At 41.8% G+C, this 22,766-nt stretch overlaps 1 protein-coding gene across 1 annotated transcript; it reads right to left on the reverse strand.

The window, feature by feature from the left end:
- Positions 1-6,307: 6,307 nt before the first annotated feature.
- On the reverse strand, positions 6,308-15,229 carry LOC143363968 (uncharacterized). The gene is made up of 7 exons (XM_076804497.1): positions 15,186-15,229; positions 12,465-12,770; positions 10,935-12,394; positions 7,066-10,889; positions 6,860-6,916; positions 6,742-6,779; positions 6,308-6,398 (listed from the first exon to the last, which is right to left on the reverse strand). Exons 1-7 carry the CDS (start codon positions 15,227-15,229, stop codon positions 6,308-6,310), a joined length of 5,820 nt encoding a protein of 1,939 aa, XP_076660612.1.
- Between the last annotated feature and the right edge of the window lie 7,537 nt (positions 15,230-22,766).

The following is a 22,766-nucleotide window of genomic DNA, read 5'->3' on the forward strand; positions in this document are numbered from 1 at the left end:
TCCAACGTGGCTGATTCACATTGTGCTATCATATCCCCCGGCATTAACGGTGCATCGTCATCAGGCATGCAGTTACCACTATGTATACTACGATTCAAATTCAATAATATATTTTTTTGAATTGCAAGACGCACCGCTTTTACCGAAGGATTGCGATCATAGGTGCCACCGTGCATTCGAAGAACGGAAAAAAAATTTTCAATGCAATCGCTGTTTAAGCGTGATGTTATAAGGAACATACTGCCTTCTTCTTTTAAATCGTTCCACAACTGCAAGGTGGCATTTATAGATTGCCGTAATCCCAAAAGACATGGATGTGTTTTACGACCGTTAGAAGAAAGTACAAACCAATTGCTCATGTTGGTAACATGCGCAATTAAATGTTGATCAATGTTATTAAAACACGAAATAGCACGCTTCATGGGATTTGGATCACTGGTAGATCGACTGTTTAAATTACCAAACAAATCATTAAGCGTTTCAAAGAAACTAGCTGTGTGTTGTACAGTATTTGTATTAATGCTACCAGTGAGTGAAGCGGTAAACATAGCAGCTGACACTCTTTTGCTAAAAACTTGAAGAGCAAGCTTACACTTCATTTTATCTAAAGAATTTGGAAAAAAATGTTTATCGGATAATTTGTAAGCTGCTCGCGTACTTTTATCTTTCTCCAAATTCCAGAGAAGTACTACATCGCGCCACGAAACTATACAGTCATTAATAGAAAAATCATAATTTAATAAATTATTCCTAATGCTCTTGAATAAATGTAAATAATCAAAAATGTAATAAATTTTTTGACCATTTCATATAAAAAATGGCTTCTCAACAGAAACACGTTCATCTGGTACGCTTTGATAACTACTTCCCTGATCGGAAACAACTGCTCTGACTTTCAAACCTGTCTCATGCAGTGCATCTAATATTTCATCTAAAGTAATTGATAAATCATGTTTTTTAACACCAGTTTTTGATACAAAGAAAGCCAAAGGTTGTTTCCAATTAGTGAACAGCCCGCGTATCATAAATACAAGAACCTGTGTACCCACAGCTACATTTCTACCCAAAAATCCTAAATCTTCGAAACCTTCAATGACCTGCCGTTTTGGGTGGAAATCGAGACACTTTTTGATGGCCATTTCATCAAATACAAGGGTGGAATTACGATCTGCAATTTCCATGTAAGAAGATTTAAATTTTATCGCGTTAAATAAATTTGGACAAATTCCTGGCCAAATGTCGATTTTCCCGAACCATCGACTAATTGTGGATGGACTTGGCAAATGAAAACCAAAAATTTCACGCATTTTATGGTACAAAACGGGAGAAGTGTAGTGCATTGTAAGGCATAATTGTTGCTCCTTTTTCGAAAAAATTCTCCACGATTTGAGTTTAAGCAATATGAGGATGACAAATGTCAATAAGTACCCGGAAATTCTTTTAGAAATTGCGTTCTTCAAACATGTATCATCGATATTGCCTGAAGAAAGCTTATCTTGCAACCGATTTATTGCCTTACACTTTGCCCGCAATTGCAAGCGAAGAGCCTTATATTTTTTCTTCTCTTCCTCTAATTGCACCTAGGTTTCCATTAGCTGCTGTTCCAAACCATTACAACTTTGTATTGATGACATGTCATCCTGTATAGACATAGTGTCTGACTCAGTGCTAAAACTATTATTATTCATATTGGACGAATGAAAAATTTCCGGTACGGCATCTTTGCGCAGTCTACCCGACGCGTAAAAAGAATTATTAGAAAAATGTTGACTGCACACATATTGATTTTGTAATTTTTTATCAGACATTTCCACCCAATCATCTACGCCACAGTTAATCAGCCACGTTATGCACCTATCACTATCTCTCGTTGGAAATGAATGAAAAGAAATATTGTTCGTTGTAGTACGGTTTGTTAAACCACAAAAGGGATAGGCACACTTTTTATAGTGAGTTTTCCGTTCATTCCGCTTCATTGTATGCGAGAAATAGGATAGCAAAGTGATTAGAGAGAAAATAAGAAGATTACGGAACACTAGCTTTCTATAATAGTAAATGCGATATTTACTAAGCGCATGCAATATAAAATAATATATATGTATGTATATGATTTACCTGAATATAAGCTTCCCCATGTAGAAACGTCTCCTTCGATGCACTCGCGTAACAGGCGTAACGAAATTAAAAGGACACAACATTCTTTTGTTTCATTCATCATTTATACAATACTAGTTCTGGCTGATACGGTAGGATCTGACACGGAATGGTAAGGGGGCTCTAGAGCCCCCCGAGCGTGAGACAGAAAAATACATTGGGTGATTGGTCTACTCCTATACCTCGTCTATGGTAGAAGTATCGTTTGAGGGATACTGTGTGTACCGCACGGGTCGAAGCGAGACAGTCGATCATCGCATGATCGCGGTTGTTCCTTCGAAACCTCGACAGAGCGTACTCTGAGGCCACGAATCGTGCCAAAGAGTGGACTGCTGGGTCCCGAGGAACTGCCGTGGTTTTCTGCGAGTCTCGTCCGGATCGGGACTATTTCTTTTCACGCAATCGCGGTTTTTCTGTCGTGACCTTAATCGAGCCTACTCTCCTACTTCGTACGATCGCGGCTACTCTGTCGTGACCTAATCAGAGATTACTCCAAGGCCACGTATCGTGACAAAGGGTAGACTCCTGGGTCCCGTAGAGCGACCGAGGTTTAGTGCGAGTCTCCCCCGAATCCGTACGATAGAGCATCGCACGATCCCGAGTATTCCGTCTTGACCTTTGTCAGAGATCACTCCGAGGCCACGTATCGTGCCAAAGGGTGAACCTATTGGTCCCGTGGAATAACCGAGGTCTAGTGTGCGTCTCTACTGAATCGAGACGATCGAGCCTTGCACGATCGTGGGCACTCTGCCGTGACCGGTACCCGAGAACACTCCGAGGCCATGTATCATGCCAGAGAGTAGACTCGTGCGTCCCGTGGAGTGACCAAGGTTTAGTGTGCGTCTCCACCCAGGCCACTTGTACGAACAGCGGGCAGGTGCCTGGATGGTTTGACGGGTACGATGTCGTTCGATCGCGGAATTCGGGTCAGATTGGAGCAATCGGACTTTGCACGATCACGGGCACTCTGCCGCCGCCTTGTCTCAGACTGCTCAGAGGCCACGTTACGTGCTGAAGGGCAGGCTCATTGGAAGCGTAGAGTGAAGGCGATTTTGTGTGTGTCTCCATCCTGATCACTCGTACGATTGTCCGGCCGAGTGTAAGGGTGGTCAGACGGGTCACGAACTGCTTTTCGCGGGGCGTGATCCACGCTGGGTCATTATTCTAAATTGATTCCGAAAACCGGACGTAGAGTCGAGCGAGCGTACCGCGTGCGATCGACACGCGTTGAAACGATTTATTTACGCGTCGCGAACCTTCGACGCAGGAGCCCGACGCGTTTTGTTTTACTCGTCACCGCGGTGGTATTTGTTTTGTATACAGTTCTTGCCAGAATATAGATATCCTTTGTTACCATATCTGGGTCTATAACATCTCATTTAACTCGTCCAAACCTCGCCGCTTTCCAGTGCCTGGAGGCACGAATCCATTCTATCTCGCGAACTCGCGGGTTTTCGAAGAATAGGGTAGTAGCAGGCCCTGCGAAACGATTAAAGATAATTTCGAGAAGCGAAGTAGGGATACAGGTAGCAACGTATTCGGGTAGAGTGAAAAGAAAGGAAAGTACGGTTTCAACCTTCGAATAACGAATAAAGATAAAGTATCTTTTATTCGAATCGTTATTTATATAATTTTTTATCTAAATAATGCCCAACTCTGGTAGGTACGCCACGTCTGATGAAGCAGGTATCGATTAGAAAGAAATAGGCAAACCGGCGGCGGATGTAGAACGGAAATAAATTTTTAGACTTTATATGTTTTTGTACGATTGCGACGATTTTGTTAAAATTTGTGTACCGTTAAAATCAATTTTTTAAGAGCTCACAATAAAGGGGAGGAAAGATGTACCTACGTAATACGGAAATTAGTTTTTCGGGCATATTTGATTTCATAAAATTGCCACAATTTTTTTAAATATACGACGAAGCGTACTCTTTGCAATAAGACCAGAATTAAGTCGATTAATTTATCAGCCATATTTATTTCCGTAGAACCACGAGAATCTTTCTAACCAGTCACCACAAGGTAGTCCGTTTCTAATAGAACAAACCTTAAATCGATTCATCGATTTTTCTCGAATAAATTCTCAAAAATGTCCTCTTTCACAATAACGGAGGAGTAAGGTTCGAAACTGAATTATGACTGTGCGGAGACTATATCAATACTTTGCCCCATGTTTTGCCCGTAGCATGGCTCAAATAAAAGGAAGGAAACGAATGATAAATTATCTTGTTTAATTAGAAAATTTGAGAGAAACGAGAAGGTTCAAGAGACAGGGCTGGCGAGCCTGCGAGTTGTAATTCGCTCGTTTGATTTCGTCGATCAATGTCGCTCCGATTAAATGGAATTTTCGCTATCGATACAAGCACTTTAAGCCGTTCAGAAGGTACAAGCCGCCAGATAGACTGCTCCAATGGTGCCAAGATTACACGGGAGAATCTACCAAGGATTCCCGGCGCGTCATGTCGATACGTTCGATTTGGTGTACATATCGGTTTCTTCCACTTTCTCTTACACCCTCCCGCCATCCCACTCTCTCTCGCTCTCTCTCTCTCTCTCTCTCTCTCTCTCTCTCTCTCTCTCTCTCTCTCTCGCTGGAATTCATGGAATCCCCGAGCGTAGTTCCAACAGAATGTTCCAATTTACCGGAACACAATCGCCGACTGTCGAATGGCGTCCAATTGCTCCAGAGATTCATCCGTCCGAGATCAAATATCTCAGACCAGGGTTTCGCATGTTTGACAAATTGTTTCTCTCCAGTGCCCATTTAGCTGCGATATTATTCATCAACGAGCTTATCTCCTGCTTCGACAACCGAGCCACTTGTTTGGCTTCCGTGTAGGATGAAGGGTATGAAATCGCCTTCTGGACGGCCATTAATCTAAGAAATTCATTCGTTGATGTCCTGTTCTCGGAAAATTAGTTGGATCAACAATTGCGAAGCTTGTTGGGATCGTTTATCATTATGTAAATTAAAATATCTGCAAAACTAATAATTTTTCGACATGCTCAACACTTTTTTGAAATATACAAACACGGATAGATTCGTGTGGGTTGGTACGAAAATATCCTGTTGTACAATGGCGGGACACGATTTTTCCATTGCAGCAGCTTTGATGAAGTCGATGCTTTTCGCAGCTCATGGAGATTTATATACGATCGTTAAAGAGATAGTTGAGTCATTAAAAATAGTATAAGTAGACTGCGGGTTTGTATGCGTCCATAGAATTTATACATTTCAATTCGATGCAAAATTAAAATATGGTATCCGCTTCCAGCATTGAGTTTCAAGACTCTAAGGGATCAATTTTCGAGTATCCGGGATCAATTATCGAGATTGCACGTTGAAGTAGAGAGAAAAGTCATCGAGTAGCTCGGGCGATAGAATTCTAATGCGAAATAAACCAAAGACACACCAAAAAAGAGATCAAATTTATTTCCCTTTTAAATCATTTAAGCGTTTCTAGATTTTCTAAATGCTTCTATACTGTTTTGCGTTTGATCCATCCATTTTTAATTAACAGTCTTGTTAATTATTGTTCGTTTAGCCTGGGATGAATAATTCTTCAAAAGATAATTGTTAAATACGATGCTCTCATTCGGCTGATGCAAAGCTTTTAAATTCCGCGAATTTGAATGTGAAGATATTTAATCTCCCGATCAAGGAATTTCGACGGAACATAACGAATAAGAGTTTAATGTTTCCGTAGGAATCGGTGTCAGGCGTGGCCAATAATTGCATTGGTACTGTATCGCACTTGATGTGAAACTGGGTCGGTGCTTTCGCTTTCTCCAAGAGCGTACTCACGACTGACTCCAGGAACGAATCTGCGCGCATGGCCTCGTTAAGCGGCCCCACTCTTGACCGCATTCTTTCCCGAAATCGCGACACCCCACGCGCACCCCACGACGGCATGACGGATTCAAAAGGGTGCCCATGTGTTTTTGATTGCGGAGCCAACCCTGCCGGTTTTGCCTGTAACCTGGCGGCCCCGGGATAGACCATTGTCTTCCCGTGCACGCTTTGACCATCATAAACTCAGGCACCTAGTCCTGCGGGGGTCTAGCGGCATCGGGTCGACCCTTTGTCGACCTTAGCACGCGGTCGGTTTAACGGCCCCAAACATCCCTTCGGTTGTTTGTGCACGCTAGGCTATACCGCTGAGGGTTGACAAGCCTCTTTATTTCCGAACAATGCAACCTCTCCCGAATCAGTCATACCGTCTTTACCGGTCTTTCCATTTCTTTGTATTGAATCGCAGTTACAATAATCGTATAATAATCGCCACCCTCGCGTTACAAACAGACCCCTCTATCCATCCGCAACATCTTTCCCCCTTAAATTAAACAATTTCAATTATTTAATTTAACTTTCCTTTTAACATCGGTTTATTAACCCTTTGCACTCGAAATTATTTTAACTTCCAAAATGAAACATTTCTTTCGACCTACAATATTGCCCTTCTATATATTTTCTCATGTTATACATACGAAAATGGTGCACTTACTTGCACAATACCGAAATGTTTAGTAATTTATTAAATACAAACAAATCTAATAATGTAAATATGTTTTGGATAATGCTACAGCAATTTTAGCGGTATCATACAGTCATCATTCGAGTGCTAAGGGTTAACATTACATTATTTGAATGATAATCGCATACATTTTTTTTTTTTTTGTCGCATCCACTTAACACACGCACTGTCAACGAGAACACATAGAATACACATTGATAACGCTTAGTATTAACTGTCTCTTCCTTCACTCAGATTAATTAAGGATTATTTTAATGCCACTTTAACGCAACATATTTTCTATACACTAGGTGATAACCAACTCGTCGTGGTTTCACGAATCGAGCTTCCCGTCGCAACCCGCTATTTTAATTAATTTTCGCGTTGGTCTCACGAATTCGCCCTGCACAGTTCTCACTTTGGCTACTCTAACCACCTCATCCGAGCCGGGATATACTTCCACTATCTTCCCTATTTTCCATGAATTTCGGGGTGCTTGGCGCTCTGCAATGAGGACTATGTCGCCATTTTTTAACGATTCTTCCGAGTGGCACCATTTTGAGCGTGGAATCAGACCGGGCAAATACTCCCGCAGCCAACGTCGCCAGAACGCATCAGCGAAGAATTGGGCAATTTTCCACTGCCTTCTGGGACATTCGGTTTGGGCATCATACCTGCCCAACCTAATTTCACCCGACGATGTTCCTATCAAGAAATGATTTGGGGTCAACGCCTCCTTGTCTTGAGGGTCGACGGATACATGAGTTAACGGCCGAGAGTTTATTGAATGTTCTATCTCTAGCATCAAGGTATTAAGAACTTCCTCACTGGGCGCTTGATCGCGTAGAATTGCGTTAAGAGCGATTTTAACAGACTTAATGAGCCTTTCCCAGGCTCCTCCCATGTGAGGTGCATCTGGCGGATTAAAAAACCATTGTATCTTCTTCTGTAACGCATGATTTCGGAACTCATCGGTTTTCATCGTGGCGATCGCGTCGCGAAGTTCTTTACTTGCACCTCTGAAGTTTGTGCCGTTGTCACTGTAAATGATCAAAGGAAAGCCTCTGCGTGCTGCTAATCGTGTAAGGGCCATAATGGCCGAGCTAGCGCTTAAACTATGCGCCAATTCCAGATGCACTGCTCTAGTTGTCAGACACGTGAAAAGTACTCCCCATCGCTTTTCGCGACGTCTACCAATCTTGACCAGCATCGGGCCAAAATAATCGACCCCGCAATGACTGAACGGTCTTTGTCTATATGCCACACGACCCGCTGGTAAGGCAGACATTATCGGATTTCGCGGTTTCCCGCGACGCCTCTTACATATTGAGCATTTGCTTATCAGCGACCGAAATGTGCTTCTGAGCCCTACGATATAAAACTCCTGGCGTAGCTCATTGATGACTGAGTCGTGGTTGGCATGGTAAAAACGGCGATGATATTCCGCCACGAGCAACCGTGTCGCTGGATGTTTTCCGTCGAGTATAATGGGGTTATTATTAAACACGAAGCCCTCTACATTGATTACACGTCCATTGGCTCGCATAATACCGTGCTCGTCAACGAAGGGTTGTAGCTTTGCAATCCTGCTGCCCTTGTGTATTTTTCTCTCGTTTCGTAACGCTTCTAGCTCCTGCCCAAAAATAGTTGCCTGTATCTCGCGAAACCAATATCGTTCCGCAAAATTCACGGTCTCGTGGGTCATCTCCGAACGCGGTTGTCCTCGCCAACGATCGACGTATCTCTGAACGCGTCTGGCCACCGCGAGTAGTCCCGGCCATCCTAAATATTTGCCCGTCTGCGGTAGGAAATTTGTCACCGCTTCCGTCACGAAGGCGAATTCTTTCCGTACTTCCAGCGTATCGATCTTCTGTTTTTCTTCCTCGTTTAGGCGTTTCTCCACAGGCCACGCGCTTTCTTCCTGGCGCAGGAAGTCCGGGCCGGCAAACCATCGTTGATTTGCCCATAGAAGTTCGTCCGACCACCGTGTCGCGTCATCCGCCGGATTTAATTTCGAAGGCACCCACCGCCATTCCGAACTTTCGGTAAGTTCGCCGATTTCGCCCAAGCGATTTGCCACGAAAACTTGACGCGTGCGCGGTTCCGATTTTATCCATCGAATTACTGTAATAGAATCGCTCCAAAATACACGCCGACTGATCTCAATTTCAAGCTCTTTTTGTACCGTTCTTGCCAAACGCGACGCTAGCAAGGCGGCTTGCAATTCCAATCGGGGAATCGACATTGGTTTCAACGGCGCTACCCTCGTCTTTGCCATAATAAATGCAACACGCGCTGGCGCGTTCTCGACTTCGAAACGCAAGTACGCGGCTGCCGCATAGGCCTTCAAGCTTGCATCACAAAACACGTGTAAGTCCGCCTTCGTGTAATGCGTTCCGTTTGGGGATAGACACCGTGGTAAGCGTATTTCTCTCGCGTCTCGTAGACGTTTCACCCAAGAAAGCCAACCCTTTTGTTCCTCTACACGAATTTGGTCGTCCCAACCAATGCCGCTGCGCCATATTTCTTGCATTAATATTTTCGACATAAGCATTAACCGAGAGAGGAATCCAAGCGGATCAAACACGGACATCACAACTCGCAGGTACTCGCGTTTTGACGGTATCTTTTTGCCGTTTAACAGATCTTTCGGTATTTTAGCGATTCCCATATTGAAACCTAGCGTGTCGGATCGCGTGTCCCAAAAAAGGCCCAATACCCGTTCTCCTTTATGAGTACAAAGCGGATTCTCGCCGTTCCTGGATAACTCCCGATTACTTGTCCCGATCAACGCGCGTTCTTCGTTAGAGACCCAGCCGTGCATCTCGAAATTTGCATTCACGTTAATTTTCTCCACGTCGCGAACAAGACAAGCAGCCTCTTGCACCGTCGCCCGGCTTGCCAAGAAGTCGTCCATGTAGCTATTTTTTATTATACTCTTCGCCGCGCCCGGATATTGGTTAGCGAAGCTCTTTGCGTTCTCATCTTTTATATACATAGCGCTACACGGCGATGACTTGGCGCCGAAAATCAGAGAGGTCATCTCATACACGTGGGGTTCTACATCTCTTGCTTTCCCTCGCCACAAAAACCTTTGCGCTCCGCGGTCTTCTTGGCGAACTTTAACGCGCAGGAACATATCCTTTATGTCTGCCTTTACAGCGACGGATTCCTGTCTAAAACGGATCAACACGCCAGGCAACGATTGCAATAGATCAGGTCCCGTTTCAAGCTGATCGTTTAAACTTAATCCCTCCGATTTAGCCGCAGCATCGAACACGAGCCTAATTTTGCCCGGCTTGTTTACATTCCGCACTCCGAAGTGTGGCAGGTACCAGACGCGTTCGTTATTTAGGATTTCGTAAACCCTCTTTGCGTATCCCTTCTCTATGAAACGATTCATTTCTTGGTAATAAAGGGACGAGTACTCCGGATCCCGGTCCAGCTTCTTTTCTAAAGAGAAAAGTCTTTTTCGCGCAGTAGTGAGGCTATCTGCGTTGGGCACCTGTCTTTTTTTCCATAGCAAGCCTACCTCCCATGAGCCATTTATTCTCCGAGTGGTATTTTTCAAAATGGTTTCGGCGTGTTCATGTTCACTTCTGGTTTTCTTTAACTCATTCACTCCAAAATTGTCCAATTCAAAATATTGCTTCACGAGTTCATCGAGCCGTTCCTCGTCATCTTGATCTCGTCCTTTTCGCGAGGAGCTTGATTGTGTCGTTTCCACTCCCGAGAATGCGTCTACCCTTCGTCCTGTCGGCGCGGAACCATGTATCGTCCATCCCAGCAGCGAACGAGAAATTCCAAGCATATATCGCGACACTTCGCGAAATTCGCGAGTCGATATTAGTTGCCACTGATCTTGCCCAAGGAGCATTCTCGGTTGTGCATTATCGTATGATTGTAGGGTCACGTTTTCCGTGGAATTGACATGTTCTACTATTTCTTTACAAAGCGTCTGAGAGGGAAGACTCAATTTTGACACCGAAAAGGCTTGTTTAATGGTATGTACGTCCCGCGTTCCTTTTATATGGAAACTGACCTTTTCGCACACCATAGTGACAGCTTCTCTATCATTGATTCCTTTCAGTGCGAACTTTTGTCGCGGTCCCTTTGCTCCTATTTCTTGAGCTAATTGTCTTTCGATCAGAGTTATTGTTGAACCCTCATCAAGCAAGGCGAAGGTATTTATGGACTTCCTCGGACCGGAAACGAGGACTGGAATTATTTTTAAAAATCTATACGAGTTTTTTAGTCATGCGCCTGGATCAATGGTAACGGTCGCTACCTCTGGGCCTCGTTCTGATGCTGGCCTTCGTGGTGTCCCATAGGAACTACCGGCCCGACTCTGCGGCTTGTGGAGAAGGTTATGGTGTGGTTTTTTGCATCGACTGCAGTTCATACCCGTACATTGTTTGTTGGCGTGCCCTTTTCCCAGACATTTAAAGCAAAGCTTATTCTTTTTTACTAACGCCCAACGTCTCGATATGGTCTCCCGCGCGAATTCCCGACACTCCCACGTTTTATGGTTCGTCCTACTGCAAATAGCACATTTGTTAATACGGCCTGTCTGGCCACTGTTATTTGTGTGTCCCTTGTCGGACGACCGCGAGTCAAACGTTGTAATATAGGTGGCCGCTGGTCTTGAGCGAGATTGTCTTTTCTGAATTTGCGGTTTGCGTGAGAAGGATGTCGACGGCGTGTCTGTGTCAAAAATACTTGTCGCAGCGGCTAATTCGGCTTCCTTGTAGACGTAATCGGCAAGTTTTTCTAACGTGGTTTTTTCTGTGCCAGCTTCCGCAGCGTACCTATTGAATGCGTATCTCAACGCGGATGGCAACTTGTTCGCCACGGTTTTTACTAAATCCGGACTATGCAAGTAACCAACGAGGTCAAGAGACTTTAATGCAATAACATAACTGCGCAATTTCGCCGCAAATTGACCCATGTTACCTTTTCCATTCTCTAGGTCGGGCAAGTTGTTTATATCCCTCCCGATCTTTTCTGCTATCGTATGTTTGTTTCCGAATTGCAATTCCAGCGTCTGTATAATTACGTTCGCATCACTCGCCGTCGCTAACAGCGCACTTACGCTCGCGCGCGCTTCACCTTCGAGTGCCTCAAATAGTCGCGCCACATTTTCTCGACCCGAGTACCCGCCAAGTTCCGCCGACAGCAGATACGCTTCTTTAAAATTCGACCACTCAATCGGATCGCCGGAAAATTTGGGTAGCCTTTTCGCAGAAGTCAGTCGATGCAGCAAGCGCGAATTTCCTTCACCAAACGACGCTTCCCTCACCGCGCGTAATGTATTCATGATCGCATCCGTTAATCGGTCGGTCGCATTCGCATCGCATCGAGAGCTCGCGAAGATAGACGGGCTATTTAGCAAGTTTGGCTCACATGTTGGCAAGGATGCTCCAAGGTCCTCTTCTCGCGTGATGCTCTCTGCGTTGGGCTGCGCCGCTGCCGATGTTCGTGACACGCTGTTGCCGTGGTTATCCTGACCGCTCCCTTCTGCAACCGCCGTCGGACGTCGCGGTGGCGTGCCTCCTCGCACTTGGTCCGGGGGTTGACCATCAGCTAATGCAGGGACGACCAGTTGGGAATCTTCGACTGCCTCTGCGTCCCGATTCACAACACAGGATCTCTTCGCTCTTGGAACGCCATCCTCGGCTCGCGCGGTGGTGACGACTCTTCTTTTCTTCGGCGGCATGATCCCGCTTTAACGACTTATACCACCACAATGCCTTTGCTACAAATCTACCAACCCCTTAATCTTCAACTGTATACCGGCGTAATGATCCCGGGTTTCGGCACCAAAATGTATCGCACTTGATGTGAAACTGGGTCGGTGCTTTCGCTTTCTCCAAGAGCGTACTCACGACTGACTCCAGGAACGAATCTGCGCGCATGGCCTCGTTAAGCGGCCCCACTCTTGACCGCATTCTTTCCCGAAATCGCGACACCCCACGCGCACCCCACGACGGCATGACGGATTCAAAAGGGTGCCCATGTGTTTTTGATTGCGGAGCCAACCCTGCCGGTTTTGCCTGTAACCTGGCGGCCCCGGGATAGACCATTGTCTTCCCGTGCACGCTTTGACCATCATAAACTCAGGCACCTAGTCCTGCGGGGGTCTAGCGGCATCGGGTCGACCCTTTGTCGACCTTAGCACGCGGTCGGTTTAACGGCCCCAAACATCCCTTCGGTTGTTTGTGCACGCTAGGCTATACCGCTGAGGGTTGACAAGCCTCTTTATTTCCGAACAATGCAACCTCTCCCGAATCAGTCATACCGTCTTTACCGGTCTTTCCATTTCTTTGTATTGAATCGCAGTTACAATAATCGTATAATAATCGCCACCCTCGCGTTACAAACAGACCCCTCTATCCATCCGCAACAGGTACGTTTTCAGCGACGCACAGTGTGTCGAGGATATGGGAATTCGGGAAAAAAGTCATAACTCTTAAATTATGAAATTTTCGAGTAAAGTATCTTAATACTTTTTGAAATAAAATGCAAAGGCGAATCGATTGGTATATAAAAAAATTTTTTTTTTAATTATTATAAAAAAATTTCTTTTTTAATTGCGATAACTCTTATGTTTTAATAAATTCTTATGTTTTTTTTACTGCATAAAACGTAGTTTACAATTTGAACGAAAATTTAAAAAAAAAGTACAATACTGTATACATTACTTATTCAAATCTTCACAAGGAGGAATTAAAACTTAGGAATCCTTAAGAGAATTCCTTTATTTTACCTAGAAATAAATAAAATGAATAAATTAATTAATTAATAAATTAACATAGATAATATGTTATTAAATAATATGTGTACGTACTATACTACTTCAGCTTCACTATCATCAGAACAAGTGTTTGAGTTGGAATCTGATAAGTAGGATGTTTCATTTAATAATAAATAGTCTCTTATATCTGCAAAATCCTTTTTTTCTTTTTTCGTATGTTTTTTTTTTATAATGGGCAATAATTGGATCCAACTCCAGTAGAAGACGATTTAATAGGTCTTTATTTGAATTTTCTCTTGATGTCTTGCGGGTATTATGTTCCCGAAAATATTTTATATTTTTATGTTGAGCCTCTAGAGCTTCTTCGGATAATTTGCCAATAGGAACAATTGTATTTTTAATAATTTCAACTGCATGGAAAAGTAATTTATGCGTAGTTACCGGCATCACATACCAATTATAATGTTTTAAATATAATTCTCTAGCTTCTTGAATTATTTCTTGGAATTTAATTATATTTATATTTTCTCCGCTTGAGCAAATGTGAGCAGATTTAAACCAATGCGAAATTAAAGTTTAATGTGCCACCAATTACTGTAAAAAATTCACGGGTGTACTTTGATGTACTTTTTTTAAAACTCTAATCAAAGTTGATAAATGTTAAACATAAAAAATTAGGACAAACTGCGATAATTTAAAAAAACTTTTTGGGAGATTGAAGGTCTAATAATGCTAAACACACCCTGTAAAAATCAAATTAAAAAACCAAATAGCTTGCGAGGGACGCATGTTTTAAAAAATGCGCGGAATTTGACAGTGAAGTTTCAGCCTCAATTTTAATAACAAATTGATTTATTCAGTTAAAATTTAAGGCAGTTTTAGAAACTACGTTTTGTTACGAACATTTTAGGATACATAAATTTGCAGATCTTACACTTTGATTTTCGGACTTTTTTCCATTGGACGACACACTGTGCGACGCAAGGAAAGAGAAACATTGTTCCGGTGAGGAGAGGTGTTCTCACTTTTGTTAGTTCCACTGCCATAATTCTTCCAGCCACGAGGCTCAGGGACAAACAGTTTCTCTAGAAATAAAGCATCGCCCATAGAAAGGGCAATTTTTTTTGCGCAACATAAGTCTTTTGCACAAAATGTGTGTCGCGGTGGGCACCACCCACGTGTTCTCAGCAAATACCACTCTTTTCTTCAGTTGAAACAGAAGCATACTCTTTCAGGCCGAACCCAGGCCGAGGGAGGAGAATTTAGAGGGAGAATTGCTTACAGTTTTTGAATTCATCCAGATTTAATCAGATGATTTAATCACAGATTTAATCTGTGACCAATTGATACGATTATAGAAAACATGACGACGGAGAGAGAAATAATTAACGCGTTTGCTACTAGTGTTTGCTACTAGCGGTTGTTTTGGCAACAAGCTTCATCATATGATATTCTTCAAAACGTCCTCTTTTAAAATGTGGTGTCATATACGATCGGTAAAATATCGATGGAAATATTAATAATTACAGTATAACCTCGCCTGTTGCAACCTCATTTATTGCATGAACTCCTCGTTCGTTCCACGTTCAGTGTCCCTAGATGAGGAGGGAGAGCACGAATTGAGGGGACAAAGTTACCCTCTGTTTGCAGAAGACTTGTAGAAGAGGAAATTCAAAAGAGCCAAGAACATGTGGGGAAGAGTTCCGTGAGAAGAGTGAAGGAGAGAAATGCGGACAGTGGGGCCTCATTCTCTCTCATACCACGGGCTAGGAGCGTGGAAGTAGAGGGGCGGTCTATTGACCATCCCTAGTGAGGTTAGGTTTTTAGTGGGTATGGGTACGCCGAACGTCTGCGACCTGAGCCCCACACTACCCCATTCTGGGGTGTGCGTACGGCATTTTCCCCCTCACCCTTAAAAAAAAAAAAAGAAGAGGAAATTCGAGCGGCGACAAGTATTGATCTGGCGACTATGTCCGTTGCCAGGGACGCTGTTACGAGTTGCTGGATCTTGTTGCGCACCCTCGATTTTGCACACATTTTCGTATTAATACAGTGGTGAGACAACACACCGATAGAAATAATTAACGCGTTCGCTACCAGCGTTTGTTTCGGCAATATTTCTTTAAGGTGTAACATTTTATCAAACGCAACACATCCTCTTACGAAATGTGAACAATATATGATTACAAAAACGCGAAGAGTTTCTCTCTGAATCGTTCTATGCTTCATATGTAATATTGAATGTCTACGTGGGGAAAATTAATTTGATTTTTCTTGCACGAATGAAATCGCGATTGCCATACACGCGCGACAATTTCAACGACCGACTCTGTGAATTCATTTGAGGAAAATCAAATAAGAAAAACGAAATGCAGATAAAACAAGATTGTTTGCAGCGTTCGTAACGCGATCGTTATTACACAGTTCCGATGAAATAGTATTTTGAAGGAGAGTGAGAATCGAACGAGTGAATCGTTTTATTGTTCAAATAAAATACTCTGACTTTTCGCAAACGAGGACTTATTGAAATAACAAAAAAGTCACTAAAATCAAACGCGTAATTCTCCAAGTATGCAAACGATTTGGAATAAATTGAACCATTTACTGAAATAATATTTTCCTCTGTCTTTAGAGCAGAGCCTGTTACGAGGATGCTACCTGATAATTGCGTTTCTACCCCCTATTCGATGATAGTGTTATACCAGTATTACAGCGTCGTGTAATGTCCACAACTGTAATAAGACAATTTTTTAATAATTGGACCAAACGACTTTAATCTTTTCGAGATATTAGAAAAATTAGTGTCACAAACCAACAGAATTTTTTTCAAAAAATTGCAATTGGTCACAATCGTAGAGAAAAATTTGAGGGTTACTTTTTATTACCGTTTTTTATTCGGGCCTGTCTTGAATATTTAAAAACTGCATTTGGTAAATATTTGTCCTGAAGACGGAATTTTTCATTTCTCGCTAGAACATTTCTACAAAGAAAATATCTGGGTTGTATGTCTTGTTACTTGATCGTTTCGAGGTACTTCGATGTTTTATTTCGATCAACGCCATGTAGGTCATCTGTGGGAACAGATGCCTGCTCCTGGCAAAACGCTTTTCCCACCAACGTGGTCGGCTAAGCTGAGTCGTACGAGGGAAAAGACGAAGGGGCACCGCAGCCCGGTAAAGATGCGAGCTGCGCGAAAGAGATTTGGTAGGGGAAGCAAGCGGCTCCTACCGTGCCATTCCATGTTTTCACAGCACATTCTTGTGCAGCGTAATTGTTTTATTCTGCATCATTATTCAAGTACATCAATGTTACTGATACGCATACTGAAAATTTCATCGAAATCGGTTGACGAAGAAAAAAACAGCGTTTTCTACTAAGGATCTCCATAAGAACGATTGAATTTTGTCAGTACTTGTAGATTGTATTTATTCTGTTTTTTTTATTCTATAATTATTACAGAATATTTTTTGTTTAAGAATCATTATTTTATAAATATCGCAATAATTTCCAAAGTAATTTTAAATTCTGATATTTTGTTAGATTGTCACCTAGTAATCACTTTCATATTTCCTATATGTGTAAACTCCACACAATCCAATTTTGCAAAAACTTTAACAGCTTCTATCTCAATAACTATTTGTTTGCGACATATTGTTCCTTTCAATCTTTTTCTCTTCTCGATCAGCAGAAGGTGTCAATGTAAAAAAGAAACTGTAACAACAAGTTTCTTCGTTATAAACAATTTTACGGCAAGTTTCTCTTATAAACGTCCACCGATCCAGAGATGTAGATTCATCCCTAGGACGGATGACCGTTACTATTTATACACCCTGTACATAATCTGCTTCATACAAAGGTAATAGGGGTATCGTATAGGGGTAACAATAAAGGGAACGAGACAGGGGATTCACAGCTGCATCAGAAAGGGGATTCGCATAGTTACAAGACATTTTAAATTCGGGGGCCGGCAGGCATTTGGCCTTGACTGTCACGCTGTGTTACGCTGTGCCTTTTTTTCTAAACATTTTACGTCTTCAATAAGTAAGTAATCAATTAAAAATGCATACCACCGTGTTTGTACATGTCTTTGCTACGTCTGTATAGAGCCTTTTTTTCGATACGAACACTAAATCTCTCGAAATTAAGAGAATCTCTTAGCGGCAGCCATCTTGTGACGTCATACTTGCTTCAGAATTCGAATTTTCTGCCGAATATTACAAATTACTCCACGATGAGGTAGAAATTCGCAATTTGGACTCTATACAGACGTAGATTGGACTTTTAGGAAACACAATTGACCACTTCTAAACTGCTCATTGCAATATTGAAGCGGCAGTTTGTCTAGATTTTGACCCTTGCATACGTATATGGATTTCAAACCATGCCGGCCCCCTTAAGGGTGCGTGGCCGTTTGAGATCTCCAATGCTATCGGAGAGTGCTATTCCTATCTTGCAAAATAAAACACTGACGAATTTTTCTCTCGAGAGTAAATCGCGACAGTTTTACTCTCAGAGACACGACTTATGTTTTTTTAATGTAATTTTTCAGCATCGTGCGATACCGAAATTCGTTTTACAAGGAAAGTTTTCCTTGTGATTAAAAAAATTTGAATCAGTGATATTTTTTAATTTCAAAATTTACGTCCACAATCAGAGACCTCAAAACATTATATTTCAAATTTTTGCGGAAATCAAATAATTTTTGCAAATACACGACCGCCATTTTTTTAAATTTTGAGTGCAGATCTGTAACCGGCGATCCCGAAAACCTTAGAATACTAATTTTTTAACAGAACGAACAATTTCGTAACGTACACGTTCGCCATATTGGATCTGCCATTTTGTTTTTTTAAATTTTGCGTTCAATTTCGTAATCAGCGACTTCGAGCTGATCGACTTTCGAATCAAAACATTAAAACACAAATATTCAATTAAATCTGGGTCCATGACGGTCTTCCTGGAAATTGCAATCCGCCTAGGTAAGGGGCCACTTCTGTAAGGTCCTGGTCTGCGCAGGGACATGATCGTATGCAGGAAAAAGAAGGAGATATTGGTGGAAGATTCGCTTCCTTGTTGGTCTAGTGATGGGATATTGATCGGATTTGTTGGCGCAGGCGCGACGATTGTAGCATGATTAAAGTACAATTTTGGCTAAAATGGGGTACTTTAGTCATCCCGTATAATTTCGCAAAATGATTTGATTATGAAAAATGAATGTATAACATGTGTATGCCAATCAAATGGTAATAATAATTTATCAAAAATATGTAACACGCTTGTTTCGTCGTCTCGTCCTGGACACTTCCGGTTTTTCCTGCCAATAATAGTACCCCACTACTGTCGTCACAATATAGATACATTACTGCGCCGGACGCGCATGCGCAAAAACCCCGACGAAAATCCCCCCACTGAAGTAGTCAGGTCATCCGGCTGACGGAGCTTGCGAGTTAGTCTTGCCTAAGCCGTCGAACCGTCGAACCAGATCTACGCGATGAAGGTATGTAACTTTTTAAGTTTTATATAAAAATGTTGTTTAACCCTTTGCACTCGAAGCTATTTCAATTCCAAAATGAAACATTTCTTCCGACCTAGAATATTGCCCTCCTATATATTTTTTTTCATGTTATATATACGAAAATAGTGCAACTTACTCGTACAATACCGAATGTTTAGTAATTTATTAAATACAAACAAATTTGATAATGTAAAAAATATTTTGAATAATGATACAACAATTTTTAGTGGTGCATTACAGTCATCATTCGAGTGCTAAGGGTTAATAAGACTTTTGGACACCCCCACCCCGAACCGCTCTTTTCGAAATATGACATAGATTATTCTAGTCCTTTTTTACATGCTGCACACCAAATGTTGTCGTTTTTGGCGCAAATGTCATCTTATTTATTTAATATATCTTATTTACCCGGTTACCCGAGTGCCCAGGAGATGCCCCCGCGCCGCACCGATTTTGATAAAATTTAAATATACTGTAAAACTCAATATTCTGAACTTTCTCCTATACATATAACCGCTGTTCAGCATTAATTTATGAAATATTCGCGAAAAACTGGAGTTACTACTACATTGAATTTTGCCTGTATGTGTACGTCCGAGGGGTGCGTATGTGTCAGCATGGTACGATCGCGCGACTATTTCTACAGATATATCACGGTGTTTGTGCCCTTCGGCGGCCGTTGTCACAACCAAGTGCGTCGCGGCGATCGATTTCTTCGGTTGTTTTCCCCTAAAAGTCGCGTCGCGGACTTCGCGTTTTTTGTTTCGACCTACCTCGTTTTTAACTTTCCGGCACGTAGTCACCTCAGAGCAGCCATTTGCAATGGTCGCGCTACTAACGAACGCCATTTCTCGACGTGCCGGGTGTAAGTACGTATTATCGGGTTTGGTTTGGACTACATTTGGATTAGTTTTCGAGGTAGGTTTGAGTTAGTCTTGAGTTAGATTCAAAATTTACTGTGCAAAATTCAATGTTAGTCTATATCACCATATAAAATATATTTCTTTTGCAAAAAAATTTATATTAGGATGAAAATTGACATGAATTGTCTCTTTATTTTCTGAGATATTCGCAAAAAACTGTCTATTTTGATGAAAAATTCTGCCTATTTCGAATGACCGAATTTGATCTTTAGGGCGGGGGAGGGTTCTTTGGTTAAAATCCACAAGGAGATTTTTATTATCCACCCTATGAAATTATCGAGTCGAAGGGGTCAATGTTCTTAAACTTTGCAATCAAATTCACAGAAGTAATTTATTCATGATATATTATTGTATATGTATCCATTGAGTTTATAAACGTTAAATGAAGTCTTCACAAGTGCAAGTATTTCAGGTACAGACGATTTCTAATTGCACCGCAAACGATCCCTTCATTTATTCTGAAGTTGTCCCTACAATTTATTTTCCTTACCGCGTGTAGTAGCTTGAAAACTTTACCTTCTGCCGTTGAATACATGTTATTATTTATTTTCAGTGTTTTAAGTGTGAGGCCGGCCATTGGATGCAATGTGGGTTCGCTGTTCACCTCACTGACTGGTTCCTCGGTCACCCCAGGGCCTCGTGTTTTGTTTTCAACAGTTAAGAAGAAATTTCACAGGTATTTTCTCATTATTTCTTTATTAATGTTTTAATTTGAATAGATCTTGTTTTCTTGAATTTGGAATTTATAGGATAGGGGTCTTAGGGATTGCTATTCCCTTATAACTTCTGCGAAATATATTCTTTACGTTCCTTGAGTTTTAGTGCCTTATATATATATTAATATATACATTAATAACCAAATTACGAGAAGTGCCCGAAAACAGGCCATTTGTCCGCACTGTGCTGCGGTCTCTTTATTTTCCGAGATATTCGAAAAAAACTGTCTATTTTGATGAAAAATTCTGCCTATTTTGAATGACCGAATTTGATCTTTAGGGCGGGGGAGGGTTCTTTGGTTAAAATCCACAAGGATATTTTTATTATCCACCCTATGAAATTATCGAGTCGAAGGGGTCAATGTTCTTAAACTTTGCAATCAAATTCACAGAAGTAATTTATTCATGATATACTATTGTATATGTATCCATTGAGTTCATAAACGTTAAATGAAGTCTTCACAAGTGCAAGTATTTCAGGTACAGACGATTTCTAATTGCACCGCAAACGATCCCTTCATTTATTCTGAAGTTGTCCCTACAATTTATTTTCCTTACCGCGTGTAGTAGCTTGAAAACTTTACCTTCTGCCGTTGAATACATGTTATTATTTATTTTCAGTGTTTTAAGTGTGAGGCCGGCCATTGGATGCAATGTGGGTTCGCTGTTCACCTCACTGACTGGTTCCTCGGTCACCCCAGGGCCTCGTGTTTTGTTTTCAACAGTTAAGAAGAAATTTCACAGGTATTTTCTCATTATTTCTTTATCAATGTTTTAATTTGAATAGATCTTGTTTTCTTGAATTTGGAATTTATAGGATAGGGGTCTTAGGGATTGCTATTCCCTTATAACTTCTGCGAAATATATTCTTTACGTTCCTTGAGTTTTAGTGCCTTATATATATATTAATATATACATTAATAACCAAATTACGAGAAGTGCCCGAAAACAGGCCATTTGTCCGCACTGTGCTGCGGTCTCTTTATTTTCCGAGATATTCGAAAAAAACTGTCTATTTTGATGAAAAATTCTGCCTATTTTGAATGACCGAATTTGTTCTTTAGGGCGTGGGAGGGTTCTTAAACAGAGAAACCCAAAGATCATACCGGTAGGAGACGACCTCACACACACACAAACGCAAACTTTGTCCTGTTCAAACTGCGTTGAAACTTCTGCCCCTATAATGGTGTTACGTCCCGAGTGGGACGTATTATGATTTTTAGGGGATAGGACGCAGTTTCGAACCTACCTGCATACACTGGCTACGGTTCGGGAAATGGAGGATCGTTTAAATAAATTTGTACCCTTATTTCGAAACTAACAAAATTATTGATTTATTCAAAGTGAGGTTCTGAATCAGAGATTGCAAATTTGATTTTACACATAGGGATTATATAGCGCGTATGCTAGAGTGCTTACTAGTACTTCGTTTATGACAATAATAACAATAATATTAGTATTACCGAGTCTGTGGGAGTCGCTTCGAATTTGTTCGCAAAAATAGTAGTCGCTAGGAGTCGCTTCGTATTCACTCGCCAAGTACAGGAGTCGTTGGGCACTGCAAGCACTTCGCGGAACTTTAAACTAAAAACCGAACTGGACTGCTATTGTTTATATCTGGGAGAACTGAATGAACTTTGACAAAACGTAACTCACTGGATGAAACTTTTATGACGGAATGAACTGAGTTTGAGGAGTTGGTTCCCCCTTTTTATAAGATGGACAGTCCTTTGTTTTTCAAAGATGCTGGCTCAGGAGTCTCTACCTTGCATCTTTTTACCTTCTTCATGTCTTCTGGCTAGTGTGTCGACACTCGTACTGAGGCGTCCGAAAGTGTCGTCAGTCCGCCTGTTGGACTTCGCGGGGTCGTAAATCCCGTTTCTCTTGCTCGCGGACGATATTCGGGCCTTGACGGAGTTACGGGGTAGCTACGTCTAGTTGAAATGAAACTCGACGTTTTGGAACAACACTTCAATCTATTTTAACTTAACATTTACAAGTCAGTTGGCGAGGTATGACGCGTACAACGAGTTTTCTAGACGCGATCGATTTGTGTTTTCTTCGAGGTATCTTAGCTTTCTGCGGTTCGGTGTCGTGTCGTCTATAAAGTCAACTCGGGCTCTTCTTCTATTGGTTAATGGGTGGTGCATTTGGTCGTCGGAGTGGGGATGCGATTTGGTGGAATTG

This window comes from Halictus rubicundus, unplaced genomic scaffold, assembly GCF_050948215.1.
Source record: "Halictus rubicundus isolate RS-2024b unplaced genomic scaffold, iyHalRubi1_principal scaffold0198, whole genome shotgun sequence".
NCBI lineage: Eukaryota > Metazoa > Arthropoda > Insecta > Hymenoptera > Halictidae > Halictus > Halictus rubicundus.